Below are 19,413 nucleotides of genomic sequence, written 5' to 3' on the forward strand. Positions count from 1 at the left end.
GTGAGGGCTCTGGCTGGGGGTGTGGGCTCTGGGGTGGGACTAGGGACAAGGGATTTGGGGTGCAGGAAGGGGCTCAGGGCTGTTGGGATGTTGTGGGGGTGCGGGGTACAGGATCCGGAAGGAAGTTTGGGTGCAGATGATAAATGATCTGGAAAAAGGGGTAAACAGCAAGATGGCAAAGTTTGCAGAGGATACAAAACTACTCAAGATACTTAAGTCCAAAGCTGACCGTGAAGAGTTACAAAGGGCTCTCACAATATTGAGTGACTGGGCAACAAAATGACAGATTAAATTCAATGTTGATAAATGCAAAGTAATGCACATTGGAAAACATAATTCCCACTATACATACAAAATGATGGGGTCTGAATTAGCTGCTATCACCCAAGGAAGATCTTGGAGTCATTGTAGATGATTCTCTGAAAACATCTGTTCTATGTGCAGTGGCAGTCAAAAAAGTGAACAGAATGTTAGGAACCTTTAGGAAAAGGATAGATAAGAAGACAGAAAATATCATAAAGCCACTATATAAAGCCATGGTAAACCCACACCTTGAATACTGTGCGCAGTTCTGGCACCCCCACCCCCATCTTAAAATAGATATATTAGAATTGGAAAAGGTACAGAGAAGGGCAACAACAATTATTAAGGCTATGGCACAGCTTCCATATGGAGGGGAGATTTAAAAGACCAGGACTATTAAGGCTAGAAAAGAGATGACTAGGGGAGTGTGACAAGGTGCTCTACTCTTCATAGTATGGCACCTCCTCCTGGCTGTTCTGAGGATTAGGTTCACAAGGTCGACACCCCTACCCACAGTTGCATGCTGTCCCTCCATCCTTCTTTCTCCTTCTACAGCCCCCTCTCTCGCTGCAGGAGCTGTCTCTTTGTGACATGGCCCTCTAGCCAGGTCACTCAGAATTTCCCCCTTCTAGGATAGAGTTCTTCAAAGTCTCTTCTGCTCAAGGGGCATCCAGCAGTCCTCATGCCTAGTGCCCTGATCCTGTCACTTCTGCAGTGACCCAGGCAGTCTTCCAGTTCACTGCCCTGCCACTGCTCCTTCCCCAGTGGCAAACAGGGGAACCCTCTACTCTGAGATCCAGCCCAGGGACCCTACAATATGCAGTCAATGTCGGTCCAGTCCCCAGCCTTGCTATGTCCTACCCCACAGGTTCTCTTCTCCACACAGCTCTCTTCAGGATGTGCCCTTTCCTTCGGGCTATGCCAGGCCCCCAGGGTCTTACTCTTTCCCTAGGTTCCCTCCTTCTCTCTCTATTAAACAAAGGGTTGACCACAAACTTCCTCCCAGCAGCCTTTGCTGCTGGCAGCTTCCTGAGTTTATGTTAGCCCATCCTACCTCTACTCAAATGAGCGTCCTCCTAATTAGAGCTTTCCTCTCACCCGTAATTCTCCCAGCTTGCAGCCTAATTGGCTGATTGGGACCACCTGGCCTACCTCAGCCCTCTTTGAGCTAGAGTTGCCAGGTGTCCAGTTTTTGACTGGAACGCCTGGTTGAAAAAGGGTCCTGGCGGCTGCAATCAGCCCTGCCGACCGAGCCGTTAAAAGTCCAGTTGGCAGCACAACGGAGGCCCGGGGCTAAGGCAGGCTCCCTGCCTGCCCTAGCTCTGCAGAGCTCTTGGAAGTGGCCACTAGGTCCCTGCAGCCCCTAGAAGCATGGGCGGCCAGGGTGGCTCCACGCACTGCCCCCACCCCAAAGGCCAGCTCCGCAGCTCCCATTGGCCAGGAACCGCGACCAATGGGAGCTGTGGGGACGGTGTCTGCAGGCGCAAGGGTAGTGCACACAGTGAGGAGCTTCCCTGGCTGCCCATGTTTCTAGGGCAGGGGTGGGCAAACTTTTTGGCCCGAGGGCCACATTGGGGTGCGAAACTGTATGGAGGGCCGGGTAGGAAAGGCTGTGCCTCCCCAAACAGCCTGCCCCCCGCCTCCTATCCACCCCCTTCCACTTCCCATCCCCTGCCTGGCCCCCTCAAAACACCCCAACCCATCCAACCCCCCCCCCGCTCCTTGTCCCCTTACCACCCCCTTCCGGGACCCTCACCCCTAACTGCCCCCTGGGACCCTACCCCACCCCCTATCTAAACCTCCCCGCTCCCCTGACTGCCCTCCCAGAACCTCTGCCCTATCCAACCGCCCCGTTCCCCGCATCCAAACAGCCTTAACTCTCCCCTGCAAATACCATATAATTATGTGATTAAGGCATTTTAGTTCTTGTGGACCCAGATTAGATTAAACTGATTTAAAAGTAGATGTTTTTCTTTTTCCCCTGATGGTGTCACTATATGGCAGAGTGGAGACTGTTTGGTTCATTGTGCACTTCCCTATCTGAATTTGTCTGTGTTTTAACAAATAAATTTGTTAGTCTCTAAAGTGCCACAAGTGCTACTCCTTTTCTTTTTGTGTTTTAAGTGTATTCCTTTTACAATCCATCGTTTGGGGATGTAATATTTTTTATCCTTAAATTACTGTTATGTGCTCTCAACCCTAACTCCATCTGAACATAGTTTTTTGCCTGGGATTTTTTTTTTTAATTATTAAAAATGTCATACATGATGAATACTAACCCCTCCAAAACACACACACAAAGAAAATGCTACGGTGAGATAGTCCTCATGATCTGATACTAAATAATACCAAACTTAAATCACTTTTAAAATGTTAACTTTTAAGAACAATTCACCAGTATACTAGAGAAGCATAAATCAGCCATAGCACACTGGCTAGTTAGGCTGGGTTTCTAGCTGCTTTGCATCTCCATAGCAGCAAAAAAGAATCAACGTGTACTGGTGGATCTGATCCTTAATTTGCAATTACTCTATTGGTTTAGAGGGCTAAGTTACAGAGACTGGTGTTATGGAAAAGAAGAGGTTGGAGAGCTCAACATCTGCACTTTGAGGTCTCCCATATGCTCCTGTCTCAATTCCCCCGGACAGTGCTTCACTGTGTGCAGTGGAACCACTAGCATGTGGCCACGGAACCTTTAAAGAGCAGCAGCATCAGATGGACTCATGAGAACTTTGGACACGAGTCCAGTCTTCCTCATACCATCGATTAATTACAACCAATAGAACTGCTGTATGCAAATGATTGGTAGGGGAAGAGTGATCAGTGGAGTAAAAATGGACCCATTTAAGTTACCTGAGACATTGACCTGACTTTGCCTGTAGTCTATATAACCATAACAATTACACCCAACAGCCATTAATAACTTTAGCTTAATTACACCTAAATTTCTTCAAATATAGCCTACAAACAAGGTTTAAGTGAAGTTTAACTATGAGGAAACTTTGATGAGTCTATGCCATTTATCTGTGACAAATAAAAGTCTGATATAGATGCTACATATCTTAAAGGACCCATCTGAAAATTATTTTTAATAAACTAACAGATTTACTTGTAAATTCTCAAGAATTTTTTTCTGCACTCAGAGTGAACGCTGGAAGTTCAGAGAGGATACACTGTAGTTTTCATACAGAACAATGAGGTTGAATCTCTCAAAATGGAACTCAGCCTTCATGATGGAACCATGACTGGTGCCTCCATGAAGAAAGTTGCTGATTTGATTTGGGTATTTTTAATTTCCTTTTGTACGTATATGTACGGTGTTAGATTTTAACTGTACTGTCTGTATCCTGCATCCTTTTCTCACATGAGTAGTCCCAGACTGATCTCAGGTCCCAACTCAAGGCACACCCCTCCTGATTGCCTGGCCATGCAGACTCCCCAGCTGGCATTTCCTTGTTTGGGGGCTATGCTGACCACTTACAGCGGCTTTTCCACAGACAGCTTTGGTCTGCCCTGAGCTAGCCCCTTTGCTTTTGAGTGAGCTGGGGACTATGTCAAGACTTCAAAGAGAGTAACAGAGCCCAGAGAGCTGTGACTGATATCACAGCTGGGGTGGGGTGCTGATGCTGTAGGGCAGAGAGGATCTAGTAGGCTCCAAAACTCAGAGATAACTCAGCGGTGCTCACAGCCCTGCACCTTATGTGTGGTCTAACCGTTGGCAGGGGCTCCCGAGGCACAAGCACTGGGCAGGCCCCCAGGTGGAAGGACTGGTGTAGGTTCTGTCCCCACAGCAGCAGCAAAAAGTAGGGCATTGGTTGTCCCACTGCCTATTCAGGTAAGGCCCTGCAGTGCCCACCGTCATGGGGGGGGCAGCAGGGCCAAACACGAGTGGTGCTGCAACCCTCATATGCCAGGCTGCAATGCCACTCACTCAATTTTGGCCCATGACTCCCAACATGGGGGAGTGGGGCCAACCCTAAGTGGGCAGGGGGGTGGCCAGCTCTGCCCCTCCTCGATGCAGCCATAGAGCCAGCTCCTGCCCACAGGTACCCCACTCTAGGGCGCTGCGTGGCCTTGCCCCAATTCCAGCAGCTCTCTGCTTGCAGGACTCACTCAGAGAGTGCATCAAGACCTGCTGACAAGTATGGGGAGCTGCAGTTAGTGCCCACCCAGGGGAGCCAGCCGGGAGAGGGACAGTGAGGAGCCTTGTGGGGAGGGGACAGGCATGAGGAGGTTCTGTTTTGTGTACCAGGTGAAAAAATTCTGGGGGTGCTATTGGGATAACTTCAAGTGAAATAGACAAAGGAGCCACCCTCACCAATAATTAAAGAGGTACTGACCATCCTTGGAGGAGGGATTCCATCTCTCAGATATAAGCCTGGGTGGCTTTTCCAGGCAACAAGTGTTTTCCTTTGAAATTCCAAAAGGACCAAATTACCTCCTCTGCACATCTAAACCCTGGGGAATATAACAGGCCCTTAGGGAGGACACAAGAGGGGAAGAATTGGAGCTAACCAAAGGCAGCTTCTTTCTCCTTTGAAAACCAGGAACACCTGTCCTGGGTCCCATCTCAACCTTCACCAAGCTCATTCTCTTCTCCCCCAAGCTCTGGTGCAGCAGAGCAGCCTCCATGACCCCATCTCATAGGAGAGAGACTCCAGGCACAGGGCCTGAAGGGGTCCCACTCCATGCAGCACTCTGGATTGCTCAGCTCTAGCACCAGAGACAGAACCGGGTCTGCCCTGGCCTCAGCCTCCGCTCCAGAGCCTGGTGAGTTCTGCAGCCCCAGCTCCGGACCCTACCCCAGAGCCTTGGCCGGGCACGTTCCTCCAGGCCAGGGGAGGCCGGTGGCTCCTGGCTCACACGCGGGGAGTTCATTCTGCCCCGCTGTTCCCCAGGCAGGTGCTGGCGGGAAGAGAGGAGCAATGGGAGCAGCCGCCTGCACCCCCTACAGTCCTGAACATTGAGGCCTTTGTTTCAAACTCCAATCAAACATCCAGAGCCGGGGAATCCTTCGGCTCCTGAATGGGGATCGGGCTGCCACACTCATTCGAGCAAGCCCTGCCAGCGTGCAAGAGTGGGAGGAGCAGTTCAGAGCCGCGCAGGGCCAGAGAGCCCCGGGAAGGGGGCACAGATCGAGCCACTGCGGCAGGACAGGGGACAGGGAAGCGCCCTGGCAGGGGGCAGGAGCCACTGGAGAAGCAGCCCGTGGAAATGTCCCAGGCCGTGAGTCTGCTCGCGGGGCTGGGGCGGGCGCGCAGCCCCACGCAGCGAGCCCAGCCGCGGAGAGGAGGTGAGGCGCGGCTGGGCACTTTCTCCCAGAGCAAAGAAGCCCGCCGGGCCAGAGGGCCTGGCGGCGGGCGCGGGGCACTTCAAAGGCCTGTCGGGCTCAGCCCTCCCTGGAGCGCAGCGCCCCTTGGCTCGGGGAGCCGCTGCTGCCCCCCGCTGCGCATCGCCTCGCAGCGCCCGGACAGGACGGGACGGGACGGGAGAGGCGGGGCAAGAGCCGGCAGAGCAAAGGCCGGAATCTCCTGGCAAGGAAACAGTAAAGCCCCCCCTCCGCCTGGATCCCAAGGGGCGGAGGGCAGGGCGGGGCTGGCCGGCTGCTGCCCCACGCGGCGCCCGGGCTGGCGGCGCCCCCGGCGGGCTCCCCGTGCCCCTCTGTCATGCGTGTGGTTTGGGACGAGAAGGCGAGTCCGTGCGCCAAGAAAAGCCGAGCGCCCCCGAGCCCCGCCGCAGAGCCCGGGCACCAGTCGCCGGCCCCCGCTAACTACGCCCAGGCGCTACCCTCGCCGCTCATTGGAGCGGGACTGAGCCGAGCGACCAGACCCTGCGCTGCCCTGGGAACAGCGGGAGCAGGCCCGGGCCAGAGACCCCAACCCCGGCCAGCACGGGGGAGACGGAGCCCGCGGAGCACTGCCCGCCCCCAGGGACTAGTTCCCCCGGGACCCGGAGCCCCCGCCAGTCTGCAGCCGAGCGGAGCAGGGGGCAGAGCCCGTCCGAGCGCCCAACTCCTCTGCTCCTTCCCCCGCAGGTGGCTCCGGGTCGCGATGGGCAGAGGAACCGTGCAAGTGCTGCTGCTCCTGGGACTGCTGCACTGGGGCCCCGGTGGCGAGGGCAGGAAGAACTGGAGACGGCGAGGGCAGCAGCCGGCGGCTGCGGCGGCAGCCCGGGAGCGGAGCGAAGCGACCGGGCAGCCCGTGGAGAGCTTCCCGCTGGACTTCACCGCCGTGGAAGGCAACATGGACAGTTTCATGGCTCAGATCAAGAGCCTGGCGCAGTCGTTGTATCCGTGCTCGGCCCAGAACCTGCACCACGAGCTGCGCCTCCATCTCCTGCTCAACAGCTCGGTCACCTGCAACGACGGCAGCCCGGCAGGGTGAGTGCGGGCTGGGGTCCTCTCCAGAACATAACCAGCTCGAGCCTCCCCTGACCCTGGGGTAAGCCTGGTCCCGACCAGCCCCCAGCGCAGCCCTTCCCGATACACCCCCAGCCGGCCTCAGTTCCGAGTCCTGGCCCCTCTGCTCTCCCGCACTACAGGGGCCCTTTCATCTCCCCACGATTGGCTTCACGATTCTGCCCGCATTATCCTGTGCCCCAGAGCGGCCTCCTTGGAGGGCTCCTGCGGACTGAAAGGGATGCCCGAGAACCATCCCCAGAGATCTTGGGGAATGACCTACCCCACGCGCCCCTGCTTCTCCAGCTCTAGTCCTTTTCCTTTACTTCATCTCTTCCATGCTCATCTCCCATCCTGCTTCATTCACTTTACTAGAGCTACTTCATTCACATCCCTCGCAGGGACAGTGGTCTCTGTGCTTGCTTCCCAACCCTGAAGGCTGTGGGGTGTGGAAGGGAGGGTCAATGTCCTTCATTTTAACTTATCAGTAGTTTTCCAAAATCCATTAGAATCCGAAGCATTTAAGGGCACATTCAAAGGCAGCCAAAGAAGTTCACAGACACAGGGGTGGAGAGGATGACATGGGGACACAGTCCTAAGAAAGAAAGCTGCCTGGGGCTATTTTACTTGATCCTGACTCCTTCTGCATTATCTTCATCACCCTCATCTTCATCCCTCTTTTATTTTTACCCTCACCAGCATGAGGTAGTTAATTCAGGGAGCCAGCACTGTTCTCTGTTCATCTGTGTGTGTGTAAGTGGGGATAATAATGCTTACCCACTTTGTAAAGTGCCTTGAGATCCTCTACTGGAAGAAGCCAGAGAAGTGCCAATTATTATTTATTATTATGATCGCTGGCCCTCTCCTATTCCTGCTTTATGTATATTAAAACAAAGTATGAACATTTTTGTCTAGCACTCAAACTCTGCTTCCACCTCGTGGTCATTACTAAAAACACAGCAAGCAACAGGTGGAATAACTCTTTCCTGCCTGGAAATTCTCAGGAATTCTAGGAATTTGTTTAATGCATTTATTTTGGAGACAGATAAAAGCCAATCTGCCTGGCTCAGGATCTCGGGGAAGGCCCTTTGATCAGAGGGTTTGGAGCTCTTCTGACAGTCTTCCTGTTTCTTACTCTTGTTCTTTAACCAAATATTTTATGTAACCCTCTTGATATTATAATGAGTTGGTGTATCAAAGAGCTTGTGGTTAAGCTAGTCAGTCTGCCTAATGAATTTAATGCTGCTTTCTCTGCTTGTTTTTTCTTCAGCTACTACCTCAAAGAATCGAAAGGCAGTAGAAGGTGGCTGCTGTTCCTGGAAGGTGAGCCTGGGTTATTTTTTATTTAAGCACAGGTCAAGCTTTTTAGCCTTTTTTGGTAAATGAAGAGGTGGGGGTAGGGGAGAGCTATCCAGCTGCTTTCTTCAAAGGCTGTGCAAAATGTGTGTGCTGGCTGCCTTCTGCATAACCAGTGTCTTCATCCTTCCACGCAACCCAATCACTTTGTCATATGCCTCCGCTGCCTGACAATTTAGTGCATTTCTTGGCATCCTAACTACCCACCTGACCCTAATCAGAGCTTCTTAATCCAACTACTTCTTTCTTCTATTTCCTTTACCCACTGCTTGCACCATTCATCTCAGCCTGGAAATCCCATGTTCTATTGTACACGTTCATCTCTTTCTCTCTGTGATACTCTGCCACTCCTTCCCTGAACAAAATGACAGCAAGGAATTGACTTGATTTTTTTTTTCTCATGACCCAGGGGGATGGTATTGCTTTAACAGAGAAAATTGTGATACCCGTTATGATACGATGAGGAGGCTGATGAGCTCCAAGGAGTGGCCCATTACCAAAACTGGTAAGTCTTTCTGTGCAGGGGGTAGAAACACCATTACACATTACATCTACCCTCTACACATAATAACAAAAGAAAAAAAGAAAGGGGGGATACACAGATTTTGTAGTGTAGTGTAGCAGAGTTCCTCACAACATACACTGTCACTTCCCCATAATTGCTCCTCTTCAGATAGTAACACAATGTAATAGTCACTTACGTGCATTTGCCTGTACATGCATACACACTGCCATTAATTAGTATACATATGCACATGCTCTCGCAGAAACATGAAAACATATACATGTATGCATGTACACTTGCAGGGATGTCAACCTTCTTTGAACCCCCTTTAATTCTGCAATATCATTTTACAGATGGGATGACCAGTACGGTACACATCCCAGATAAAGGAGTATCATTGATTTATATATTGCCCTACGGGACCACATGGGAGACAAGAGTCTTTCAAAGTGTAGTCCAAGGTCTACACCGGGTGGGTGGGTTGCGGGTTACATATCACCCCCCTCCTCCAGCCCTGTGTAGATCAATCAAATATACAATATTCTCGGGGGGGAGGTCCCTCCCTTTCTTCTCCCTCTGAGGTCCCAGAGGGAGCTATGGCAGGAGGACCACCATGGTAACATGGCTCTAATGTGCTAAGGAGCTAGAGTCAGTGGAGACAGACAGTGCCACCATGTGGATGGCCCTGACTTCCTGCAGATCCCCAGGGATCAGTGTGGTTCTCTGGGGATCTGTCAAGATTAGGGAAGAACACTGTCCTGACTCCTCACCGCCAATAGGATGCGGTGGAAGGGATCTCTGCAAGGAGATGCTCACACAGATTTCTTCCCTCTGAGACCCTTACCCTCATGTTGAAAGACCTGAGCCTCAGTCAGCAATTCTGCCCATAATGGATGAGCCACTCAAAGCCAGCAGCAGAATCTGTTTTGAAAATTGACGTTTAATGGTACATACTCTTATTTAGTGAATCTAGGTGCAATTTTTCTCTGTGCCCAAACTCCTCTCAGTGCAGGACAGGGGCCGATCCACAACTGGCTCCCTGATTCTGCTCCAGTTTCAGAGCAGCTGATGTGCTGCTTTAACTGATAGCACTGTCGTAAGAGAAAGATAGCCGTCCTCCATCTCCTAACATGGTGCCTAAACCTGGTGCAGGCACTGCCTCAGCTGCCTTTATGCCAACTGGAATTTCCCTCCACAAGGGGAATTTTGTTAGCCATTTTCAGCCAGAATCCATCTACTTCGTGCTGCTGGGTAGTGGAAAGTAGATCATACCAAAAGATATGGGTTCTTGTGCTTAGCTTCTTGTAGTACTGGAAGCAATTACATCAGTTTCTCTTTAAATGCTTTCCTATTCTTGTTGTTTGGTGACTTCCCTTATCTTATTTTTATTTTCACCTCTCTCCCTCTGTATAATGGGGTGAATGATACTTGATGCTCAAAGCATCAGATAAATGCCTAGAAATACAGATTACCAACCTTCCTTCCCCTCTTTCCTTTTTCTGGCTGCTGAGCTTCATACCCCACTGCTCCCTGACTGTGGGCCAAATTCAATGCTGCACCTTTCAGGAGGCACAGCACAGAAGGCGCAGCACAGGAGGTGGGGAGCAAAGGTGAGCTATATACATCACATTTTCACTTCCCTAATTCTGAGCTTCTCTAAGAGGTGGCTTAACTCCCAGCATAAATTAGAGTAGTCCTAGGGGGTGCTTCAATTTATGGCGGCTTTGCATAGCTGACATAGCTGCAGATGGAAATAACTGGAGTACTTTGCACTTGGGCCACTCCCCATCCAGCTCTCAATACACCAACCACAGCTCTCTCCCTGACATGGCTCTACTTTGGGGACTGCACAGGAGAATGATGAAGGGCTGCCCACATCAGCTCTACACTGCTCTTGCATTGGAGGAATTTCCATCAGGGCCATTGAGGTTCTATTACATCACTAGAATGGTATAAATGGGTCATAGTGCAGGCCAGAATCTGACTCTGTGTCTCCTACTTCTTTGGCCAGCCTCACTGGAACCTTTGGACTTCAATATTTCATCTGTTGTTCTTAAAGGGGTAATCATCATAACAGGCTCTTAGAAATTCTTGTACAATAATCTTGGCCTGTCAAATTTCCAGAAGAAATTCATTCACTGTAGTTTGGGGGAGAGGCCTTCACAGCGGGACACACACACACTATTATGTAATTCACTTGGATCGGTTTATCTATCTCAGATAGGCCTGGTCCTATGACTTGGAGGCCCCAAACTGCTGTAGATGCGAAACCAGATTGTGAGTTTCTGGGCCTCACCTGCCCTCCCATATGGCCTTGTGAAGGCCCCACCTTCCTTCCCATTCATCACTGCATAATATTCCTTTGGCATGTACAGTAGAACCTCAGAGTTATGAACACCTCGGGAACGGAGGGTGTTCATGAAATGTTCGTAACTCTGAACAAAATGTTATGGTTGTTCTTTCAAAAGTTTACAACTGAACATTGACTTAATACAGTTTTAAAACTTTACTATGCAGAAGAAAAATGTTGCTTTCCCCTTATTTTTTTGGTAGTTTATGTTTAACACTGTACTGTATTTGCATTTTTTTGTTTGTCTCTGCTGCTGCCTCATTGTGTACTTCCGGTTCCAAATGAGGTGTGTGGTTGACTGGTCAGTTTGTAACTCTGGTGTTCACAACTCTGAGGTTCTACTATACTGCAATTGCCTTTGTGAAGATGTAAGATTAGGGAAGCATTTAATGAATTTTTATTTTCTTTTAATACTGCTTAGAAGGCGGAGGTAACACCATGGATCTCCACATGTCTGTGGACCAGAGTTACTGAGTCAGCACAGGATTATGGGGTCTCTACCTTCCCTTGCCCCGTTTATGCCAAGGGCTGATTGTACATGTAGGTTCTTTCTCTCATTCACACAAATCCTATAATTGCTAGTATTGGAATTTACCTTCCAGAATTTAGGGGTTACAGGAAGAATGTACTTTTAAGTAGGTGCCACAGCGCCTCTTCATCATGAGGTAATAAGGCTTCTTGAAGTGCTGGGGTTCACGTCTGATGTGAATCAAGGGCTGAAAATCACATCCACCAAGATGTAGGCACAGACACATTTCTCTTTTTTCCTCCCACTTCACCAATGGCTATCAAAGTGTAAGTTCCCGTTCTGTACGGCCAGAGCCCCCACACCAGGCTCATTCCTATTGCTTTAAAATCTGAGAACAGCGTTTGTATATTTCTTTTCATCCACCTGCAGGAACTGGGATCCTGTCATCACAGCCAGAAGAAAATCCGCACTGGTGGAACGCAAACATGGTGTAAGGAGGGGCACCAAGGGGAACAAGTTTATATTCCAAAAATTATGTACAAAGAGGCACCATGAGAGGAAAAGGGAAGGGGATTATACCCCAGACATGGTGTAAGAATGGGGAGTGGACCATGCAAACATGGTCTATTGCTTCCTAGGACAGCAAGAGCAGGGAGTGCTACTATGGCAGATAACATAATTAATCCTTGGTAAAAGGGAAAACCCTATATTGTTCTCTCTGTCTACCACTTCAGCTTTCCCAGGACTGGTGTTGACAAGGTCCAGAGTGACCTGTGTCCAGTTCAGCTGAAGGCATAGGTTGGTCTAATGATAAAGGTCAAGAAAAACTGGGGAGATCCCAGAGGATATCCCCCAAAGGAATAAATTGGGAAATACCATATCAGGTCCTGTGGCTGGTGATGTGCCTGACAGTTCTCTGAGCTTTGGATGGCTACTTCTGTCCAGAGGGGAGACCTAGGAGGGGGAGGTTGGCTTGCTTGTGCTTATACATAGACCCTCTGGACTGCAGTGCTGCAAGAGGGGAAGAGAAGCGGATATAGGTGACAATTTCTATTGCAGCAGCTGGGGACAAAAAGCTAAGAGATAGAAAAATAGTTCCATTCCTGCAGAGACATTTAATAACAATACTTAGCAATTACATAGGGTAGGTGAGTTCTTCCATTTTACATAGAGGGAAATTGAAGCACAAAGAAAAGCACTTGCCCAACGCTGCCCAAGTCAATGGAAAAGCCAGGATTAGAATTTAGATTTGTGCTCTAGAGCATGATGCCTCATAATTAGGGCTCCATGTTTGTCATGGAGGTCATGGAAGTCAGTGATTCCATGACTTCCTGTGACCTCAGTTACTTCTGTAGCGGCCAGTGCGGCTGATCCAGGGCTGCCCAAGCAGCTGGCCCTGAAGCCAGCTGCTCAGGAGGCCCTGGGGACAGCCACAATGGCCACTGATTGAGTGGCTCTGCAGCCAGCCGCTCAGGCGACCCCGGAGGCAGCCACCATTGGAGCGGCCCCAGCCCTGGAGTCAGCCACGCTGACCGTTGCTCTGGTGGCCCCTGGGACCGTCTGAGCAGGGCCAATGCAGCTGGGCCTGGGGACTCTTTGAGCAGCAGTCCTGGAGGTGGCAGGAGCAGCCGCAGCTCCTGACAGTCCCAGGGCGGCCGGAGCAGAGGCTGGCCCCCCAGGGCTTCCCCCACAGTGGCGGATGGAGCAGCTGCTGGCCCCCCAGGGCTCCTCCTCCGGCAGCAGCTGGAGCAGCCACTGGCCCTTTGGGGCTCCCCCCCACAGCTGGTGCCGTGGGCCCCTGGGGATCCCCTGCCCAGCAGCTGGTGCCATGGGCTCCACCCCCACCCCCCACAGCACCCCTCCCCATAAGATTCAATCAGGTATTTATGGCATAAATCACTGACAGGTCACGGACAGTGATTTTTTTGTTTCTTGCCCGTGACCTGTCCATAACTTTTACTAAGAATACCTGTGATTAAATCATAGCCTTACTCAATTAGATCAATAAAAAGATTTCAGTAAAAAGGGTAACATCCAGAAGGAAAAAAAAAAGCAACTGTAACTGACGCCACTGGAGGTAATCCTTCCTTTGAGTATTCAAGGGGGTGGTATAAGCATCTCATTGAACAAAAAACCGGTCCCTTCCCTTCTTCGCAGGATTTCCTTCCAGTTCCTTGACCCCAGCCTCACCCCGTGTATGTCAAGGGAAAATGAGTGCTCACAAACTTCTCATCTCTTGCAGTTTCATCCCCTATTGCTCAAGTGATGTTTGGAGTGGTGCCTCTTCCAAATCTGAAAAAAGTGAGTGCTGCCAATAGGCTGGCTGCCAGACAGTCATCACACATTAGAGGATATGGCCTGATTTCTCTGAAATTATTCGAATGAGAGACAAGCTTTTTCCTGCTGAGAAGCAGGAAAGAATAACAAGTAACCTCCAGACAAAACATCCCTCTCCCCTCATCACATCCTGCAGGGACATGGTTCAGAGCCCCTGCATGCAGGGATGTCACAGATGCACATCTAGTCCCTGCAGGTTGCACCTGGAGTTCCTGAAGCAGCCTTTCCTTTTAGATAAGCCTCTCCCACCCTGCATATACTGCAAATTAAATGGAGTGGCTGGGGCACCATGGCTTGTAATGTGTCTTCTCATATTGCAGACCTCAGTGATAAGTGTAATGAATTCAGTCTCATTCTTGTCCCAAATGGATGTGAAACTCACCCATTGTTGGGCAGAAGCTGCTTGCAATTTGGCCTGCAAGACAAAAACCTGTGCATTATAATATAATATGATGCTGTTGCCTGATGATACTGGTTTTGGATCAACACAATGTCACTGTGACAACAGTGCAACATTGTGATGTCTCCTTGGCACACAAAGATGGACATTTCCTTACGCAGATAAAATTAAATATCTTTAACATCCTGCAGATGAATCATGCCACCTCAGGATATGATGAGTCTTAAAAGATAACCAGGATTAGTACTTGGATGTGAGACCACTACAGAAGACTCAAGGGGGCTTATTTTCTCACTTACACTGGATAAATCTCCATTGACTTTAGTCAAGTTATTCCTGATATAGCCTGGTGTAACTAAGAGGAGCATCAGCCCGAAGGTGCTGCATGAAGTAGTACTAGTAATTCAGCAGGACATATGCTTTCCTCTGAATCAGTGCTTGAACCAATGCTGTACTGTCAGCCATTGTGCTGCTGGCTGGATGTGTCGTCTTTCCACTGATGTGAAATTGATATTCTGACCACTTGTGGGTGCCCACGACAGTTTTTGCAAGAACAGAGGCATTAGCTCTGGTGTCCTGGCCAAATTCCAAGTGAGATAATGAAATAATTCTCCGTTTCTAAATTTCCCCTGTAGTTTCAATTGGCTATAATATTCTTTTTCACTTCCTATCCTGTTGTTCAGTGTTGCTGTGCAACAGTTAAGCAGCTACTGTCTCTCACCTCAGAGCAACTGTGGGATGGGCATGAGTGAGGGAAGCCTCCTCAGCAAAGTTTTAGCCTACACATCACAGTCCTATTGATGGTGAACTCTTTCTTTTCCAGATGAATATGCCTTCATGGGAGCCCTCATAATACAAGAGGTAGTAAAGGAGCTGGTGGGAAAAGGCCTTAATAATGCAAAGGTACTACTCCTGGCCGGAAGCAGGTAAGTGTCTGCATAAGATTGTCCTATAATGAAGAGATAAAGAATATGAAAGAGCAACTGCAATGGAGCACTGTCTTTACAGGAGATTAGTCATGGGAGATTAGTTCCCAGACACTGCCTGCAGGTGGTGCTACGAGGAGTGAGGCAGAAGCACTGGTAGGGGAAAGCTCGCACAAATACTCCTCTCAGCCTCTTCCTGTAAGAGCTGCAATAGGGAATGATGTAGAAATACTGGCTTTTGGTTCAGAGGAATTTATTTATGGGGAAAGAATATTAGACAATAATAGAAACAGATGGAAAATTTTGTCTCCAAATTTCAGGGTCTTTCTATTTTGAGCTGCCAAAGCTCTTGCTAATAACAGGAAAGAGCTATGCCAGAAAGAAGAAAATAAAATGGATGGCTTTTGGTTGCTGAACTAGTTAGCATTGATTTTATTTCTGAGAATTTATGAAGTGAGGAAATAATTTGCTGACTAGTGACTAGATTATGCCCTTACTGACTGGTCAAATTGCTCAATGCATCAAAACTGTAAAAGGAGTATGTATCGTAGCTGTCGTGCAACAATGTCAGGTCTGTAACTGAATTAGTGATCTTCTCATTGCAGTGCTGGGGGAACTGGGGTGCTTCTGAATGTGGATCGAGTAGCAGAGCAGCTGGAGGAGATGGGTTACCAAGGGATTCAGGTCCGAGGGCTGGCAGATTCTGGCTGGTTCCTGGATAATAAACAGTACCGCAGAACTGACTGTATTGATACCATAACCTGTGCCCCAACAGAAGCTATTAGGAGAGGAATCAGGTACAATAAACTATTCTAAATTACCCTTCCCCAAGAGCTAAGGATGAGGCGAAATCCTGAGGCGGGGCTCTGACACTCTTCCTGTCTTCCTTGCGTCCTTTTTGTATTTATAAGATACCTATCACATGCCTCACCCTTTGTTAATGAGCTTCTACCTCTAAAGAAAAAAAACATCATTTCAAAGGCATATTCACGAGACTGTGTGACATTACAGACACTGTATTGAGTAACACAATACATTGATGTGACCTGACAGACACAGGGAAGAATGTTGCTGTTAATAAACTGAAATTGCCATCTCTCTAATGCTCCCATCACTGAGTATCTGATTGTTATTTAGGGGAAGGTGCCATACCCTAGGATCATAAAAGCAAGTGACGGGAAAAGTCCTATCAGAGTAGCCAGTCCACCTCCAGAACAGAGAGTATCACTGGCTAATGAAATGCCAGCTCTCCTTCTTCTCATTTATAAGTCAAGTTTGATTAAATAGTACTGTTCAGACCTGCTTGCCTTCCAGCTGAATCAAGAAAGGTTAGCTCTGTTCTTCTGTGCACGGTTTTTTGCACTCACTGCTTCATTCATGCACAGAGGACTCTCCAACTGCAACCAGCAAACGCCCCAGTGTTCTAGTGAATAGGACATATTCCAAGCAGAATGAGACTGCATGGCACTAACCCCACCATTGCTATATCTTTCAGATATTGGAATGGCATTGTTCCTGAACGCTGCAAACTGCAGTTTAAAGAGGGAGAGGAATGGAATTGCTTTTTTGGCTATAAAATTTATCCCACTCTTCGATGTAAGTGCAAAAAGAAAGGCCTACCTGCCTGAGAGTCTGAAATTGGTCCTGGGCAGTTCCTTCATTTACTGCTGCTAACCTGATGAAGACTCTCTCCAATTCTTTTCCCCTCTAGGTCCAGTCTTTGTGGTGCAATGGCTCTTTGATGAGGCCCAGCTCACAGTAGATAATGTGCACCTAACTGGACAGCCTGTCCAGGAGGGGCAGTGGCTCTACATCCAGAATCTGGGCCGGGAGCTAAGAAATACCCTGAAGGATGTGACGTGAGTACTGCGGTAGGAAAAGCTGGGGTGTTTTTCCCCCTAAGAGAAGTCCTGCATAAGCTGTTTTGTGGGAAGTTCACAATGGCTCTCTTGATACCAATGTGATTTATTTGGTATCTGTACCTAATCTGCATCAGGAAACATGCTCTTAACATATCTGAAAAAAAATGAGGCGGGAACAGAGTTCTACAGGGGTGTTTTAAGAGACACTGATCATAAAACACCCCGGCAACAGGTGAAAGGATGACATGAAACCTCTCGTATGTCTTAGACGCTTCATGCTAGATCAGCTATTCATGGGAGTCACTGTAGCACCTATGAGCCCCTATAAATGCACCCGACCAATAAGGCTATGGAAACGTGCCATTTTCTGAAACTTCCACCCTGTTCTAGTCTATTCAGATTCTTATATCATGCCCAGCACTGTGGTATCCAAGCATCATGCCAGGGACAGCAGAACTTCTAGCCAATTCCAGGACAGGGGCAGAAATTATCTGTGAGATGAGTCACCTTTTTGCCTTCTCACCATACCTGATCTGTGTTTTCCTTTCAGTGCTAGTTTTGCTCCAGCCTGTTTGTCTCATGAGATCATTACGCGCAAGTAAGTGTCTCTCTTCACGGAGTCTATGAAATGTCATGAATTAGCAAGAAAGGGAATATGGTAATACTGATATCCTAACCCACTGATACAATCTTTTGGTTTGATTTTGCAGTCACTGGACAGACATTCAGGTGAAAGGAACTTCGTTACCCCGTGCCCTGCATTGCTGGGACCGCAGCCTGCATGACAGCAACAAAAATGGGAAAGCCCCTTTGAAGGGTTGCCCAATCCACCTGATTGACAGCTGTCCCTGGCCCCACTGTAACCCCTCATGCCCTACCATCCGGGACCAGTTCACGGGGCAGGAGATGAATGTGATCCAGTTCCTCATGCACATGGGGTTTGATGTTCAGAAGATGGCACAGCAACAGGGCCTGGAGCCCAGTAAACTTCTGGGGATGCTGAGCAGTGATAGCTAGAAAGGGTTCTCTATGAAAGGGCAGAATGATCAGATAAGGAAGGGGAGGCTCTAAGCTTCTCTCCCAAACTCTTTAACCTTCTCCATTCTCATGCAGGCACACTTACACACATGCACACTCACAAGCACGCTTAGTGTGTGTCAAGAAAAAAAAAAAGAACAGATTCTTGCTTACACCATTTGACTGAAACTCATTACCTCTAAACTTCAGGGCCTAGTCTTGGCTGTTCAGAATCTCTTTCTGTGATACACAAGGTGGCCTGAAGCAGGGAGCAGCAATGCTATAAACACCAGCTTTGAGAACCCTTCCCAAGAGCTAAAAGGACTCTTACCCTTGCTGAGAATGTTTCACATCATAGACTTACAACATATGGTGAAAAAAGCACTGGATTTTTTTGTCCAATTAGAAGTGAAGGATTACATGACTTCCTAGAGGTCAACATCTCATGATGTATCATAATGTACAAACCAAGGACATGTGCTAGGAACGGACACTCTTATACTCAATTTACTTTTTTATTATTTTATAAAATGACTTTTTTATTACTTATTTTTAAAAAAAATAAGCAAGAAATATAAAATTAATGATATTGTTTTGTAACATATTTTTTTTAAATAATGAAAAAACCTCCTGCTACTATGGCAATGTGGGCATATTTATTTTAATATGTAAATGCTATTTATAAGGGCTGACCGGAGAACTGCTCATATGTCTTAGTAAAGTTTTAAATACTGCTCCTGGGGATGGGGTTTTCTTCTGATCACATGTGTGGGAGAGGGCAGTATTGGCATTATTATAATTATTATTAGATTCCAATGTTCCCCTTGTAGTATGTTTGTTGTTATTTCTGGAATGGAAAGGATGTAATGCACCGTCTAGTTACAGAACTTGGTAGTCAGAATTCACCATCCTATGGCACTGATTAATACAGGATCACAGTTCCAGACTATGAGCAGAGCTGAAACTGAAGTAAAGAGTTTCAAATATTAAGTGTTTAAAAATCTTTACATTCATAGATTCTAGGGCCAGAAGGAAGCACTCTGATCATCTAGTCTGACCTCCTGTAGAACACAAGCCTCTGCAAAATCATTCCTAGAGCAGATCCTTTTGAAAAACATTCAAACTTGATTTAAAAATTGTCAGTGATGGAAAATCCACCTTGACGCTGGGTAAGTTGTTCCAAGGGTTAATTGCTCTCACTGTTAAAATTTTACACCTTATTTCACTCAGTATTTGTCTAGCTTCAACTTCCAGTCACTGGTTCATGTTATACCTTTCTCTGGGGGACTGAAGAACCCATTATTAAATATTGGTAGTTACAGACTGTAATCAAGTCATCCCTTAACTCTCTCTCTGTTAAGATCATTCCAATTATAGTCCTTGGGTCTACCGCTATAAGGCATGTTTTCTAATCCTTTAATCATTCTTGTGGCTCTTCTCTGAACGCTCTCTCCAATTTATCAACATCCTCCTCGAACAGTAGACACCAGG

At 48.2% G+C, this 19,413-nt stretch overlaps 1 protein-coding gene across 3 annotated transcripts; it reads left to right on the plus strand.

Annotated features, from left to right (window-relative positions):
• Positions 1-5,433: 5,433 nt before the first annotated feature.
• Positions 5,434-19,237, plus strand: NOTUM (notum, palmitoleoyl-protein carboxylesterase). Of its 3 annotated transcripts, none has more exons than XM_073310640.1 (12): positions 5,434-5,596; positions 6,338-6,743; positions 7,971-8,023; positions 8,466-8,561; positions 11,810-11,870; positions 13,623-13,681; positions 14,941-15,043; positions 15,649-15,840; positions 16,539-16,639; positions 16,755-16,902; positions 17,456-17,503; positions 17,616-19,237. In XM_073310640.1, exons 1-12 carry the CDS (start codon positions 5,518-5,520, stop codon positions 17,920-17,922), a joined length of 1,653 nt encoding a protein of 550 aa, XP_073166741.1. In that variant the 5' UTR covers positions 5,434-5,517; the 3' UTR covers positions 17,923-19,237. The 3 variants fall into 3 exon arrangements, with proteins under 3 accessions (XP_073166741.1, XP_073166743.1, XP_073166740.1); XM_073310642.1 differs by having other exon boundaries at positions 5,522-5,596; positions 6,338-6,682; XM_073310639.1 differs by lacking the exon at positions 5,434-5,596 and having other exon boundaries at positions 5,931-6,682.
• The last annotated feature ends 176 nt before the right edge of the window (positions 19,238-19,413 follow it).

This window comes from Lepidochelys kempii, chromosome 14 (genome assembly GCF_965140265.1).
Source record: "Lepidochelys kempii isolate rLepKem1 chromosome 14, rLepKem1.hap2, whole genome shotgun sequence".
Taxonomy (NCBI): Eukaryota; Metazoa; Chordata; order Testudines; family Cheloniidae; genus Lepidochelys; species Lepidochelys kempii.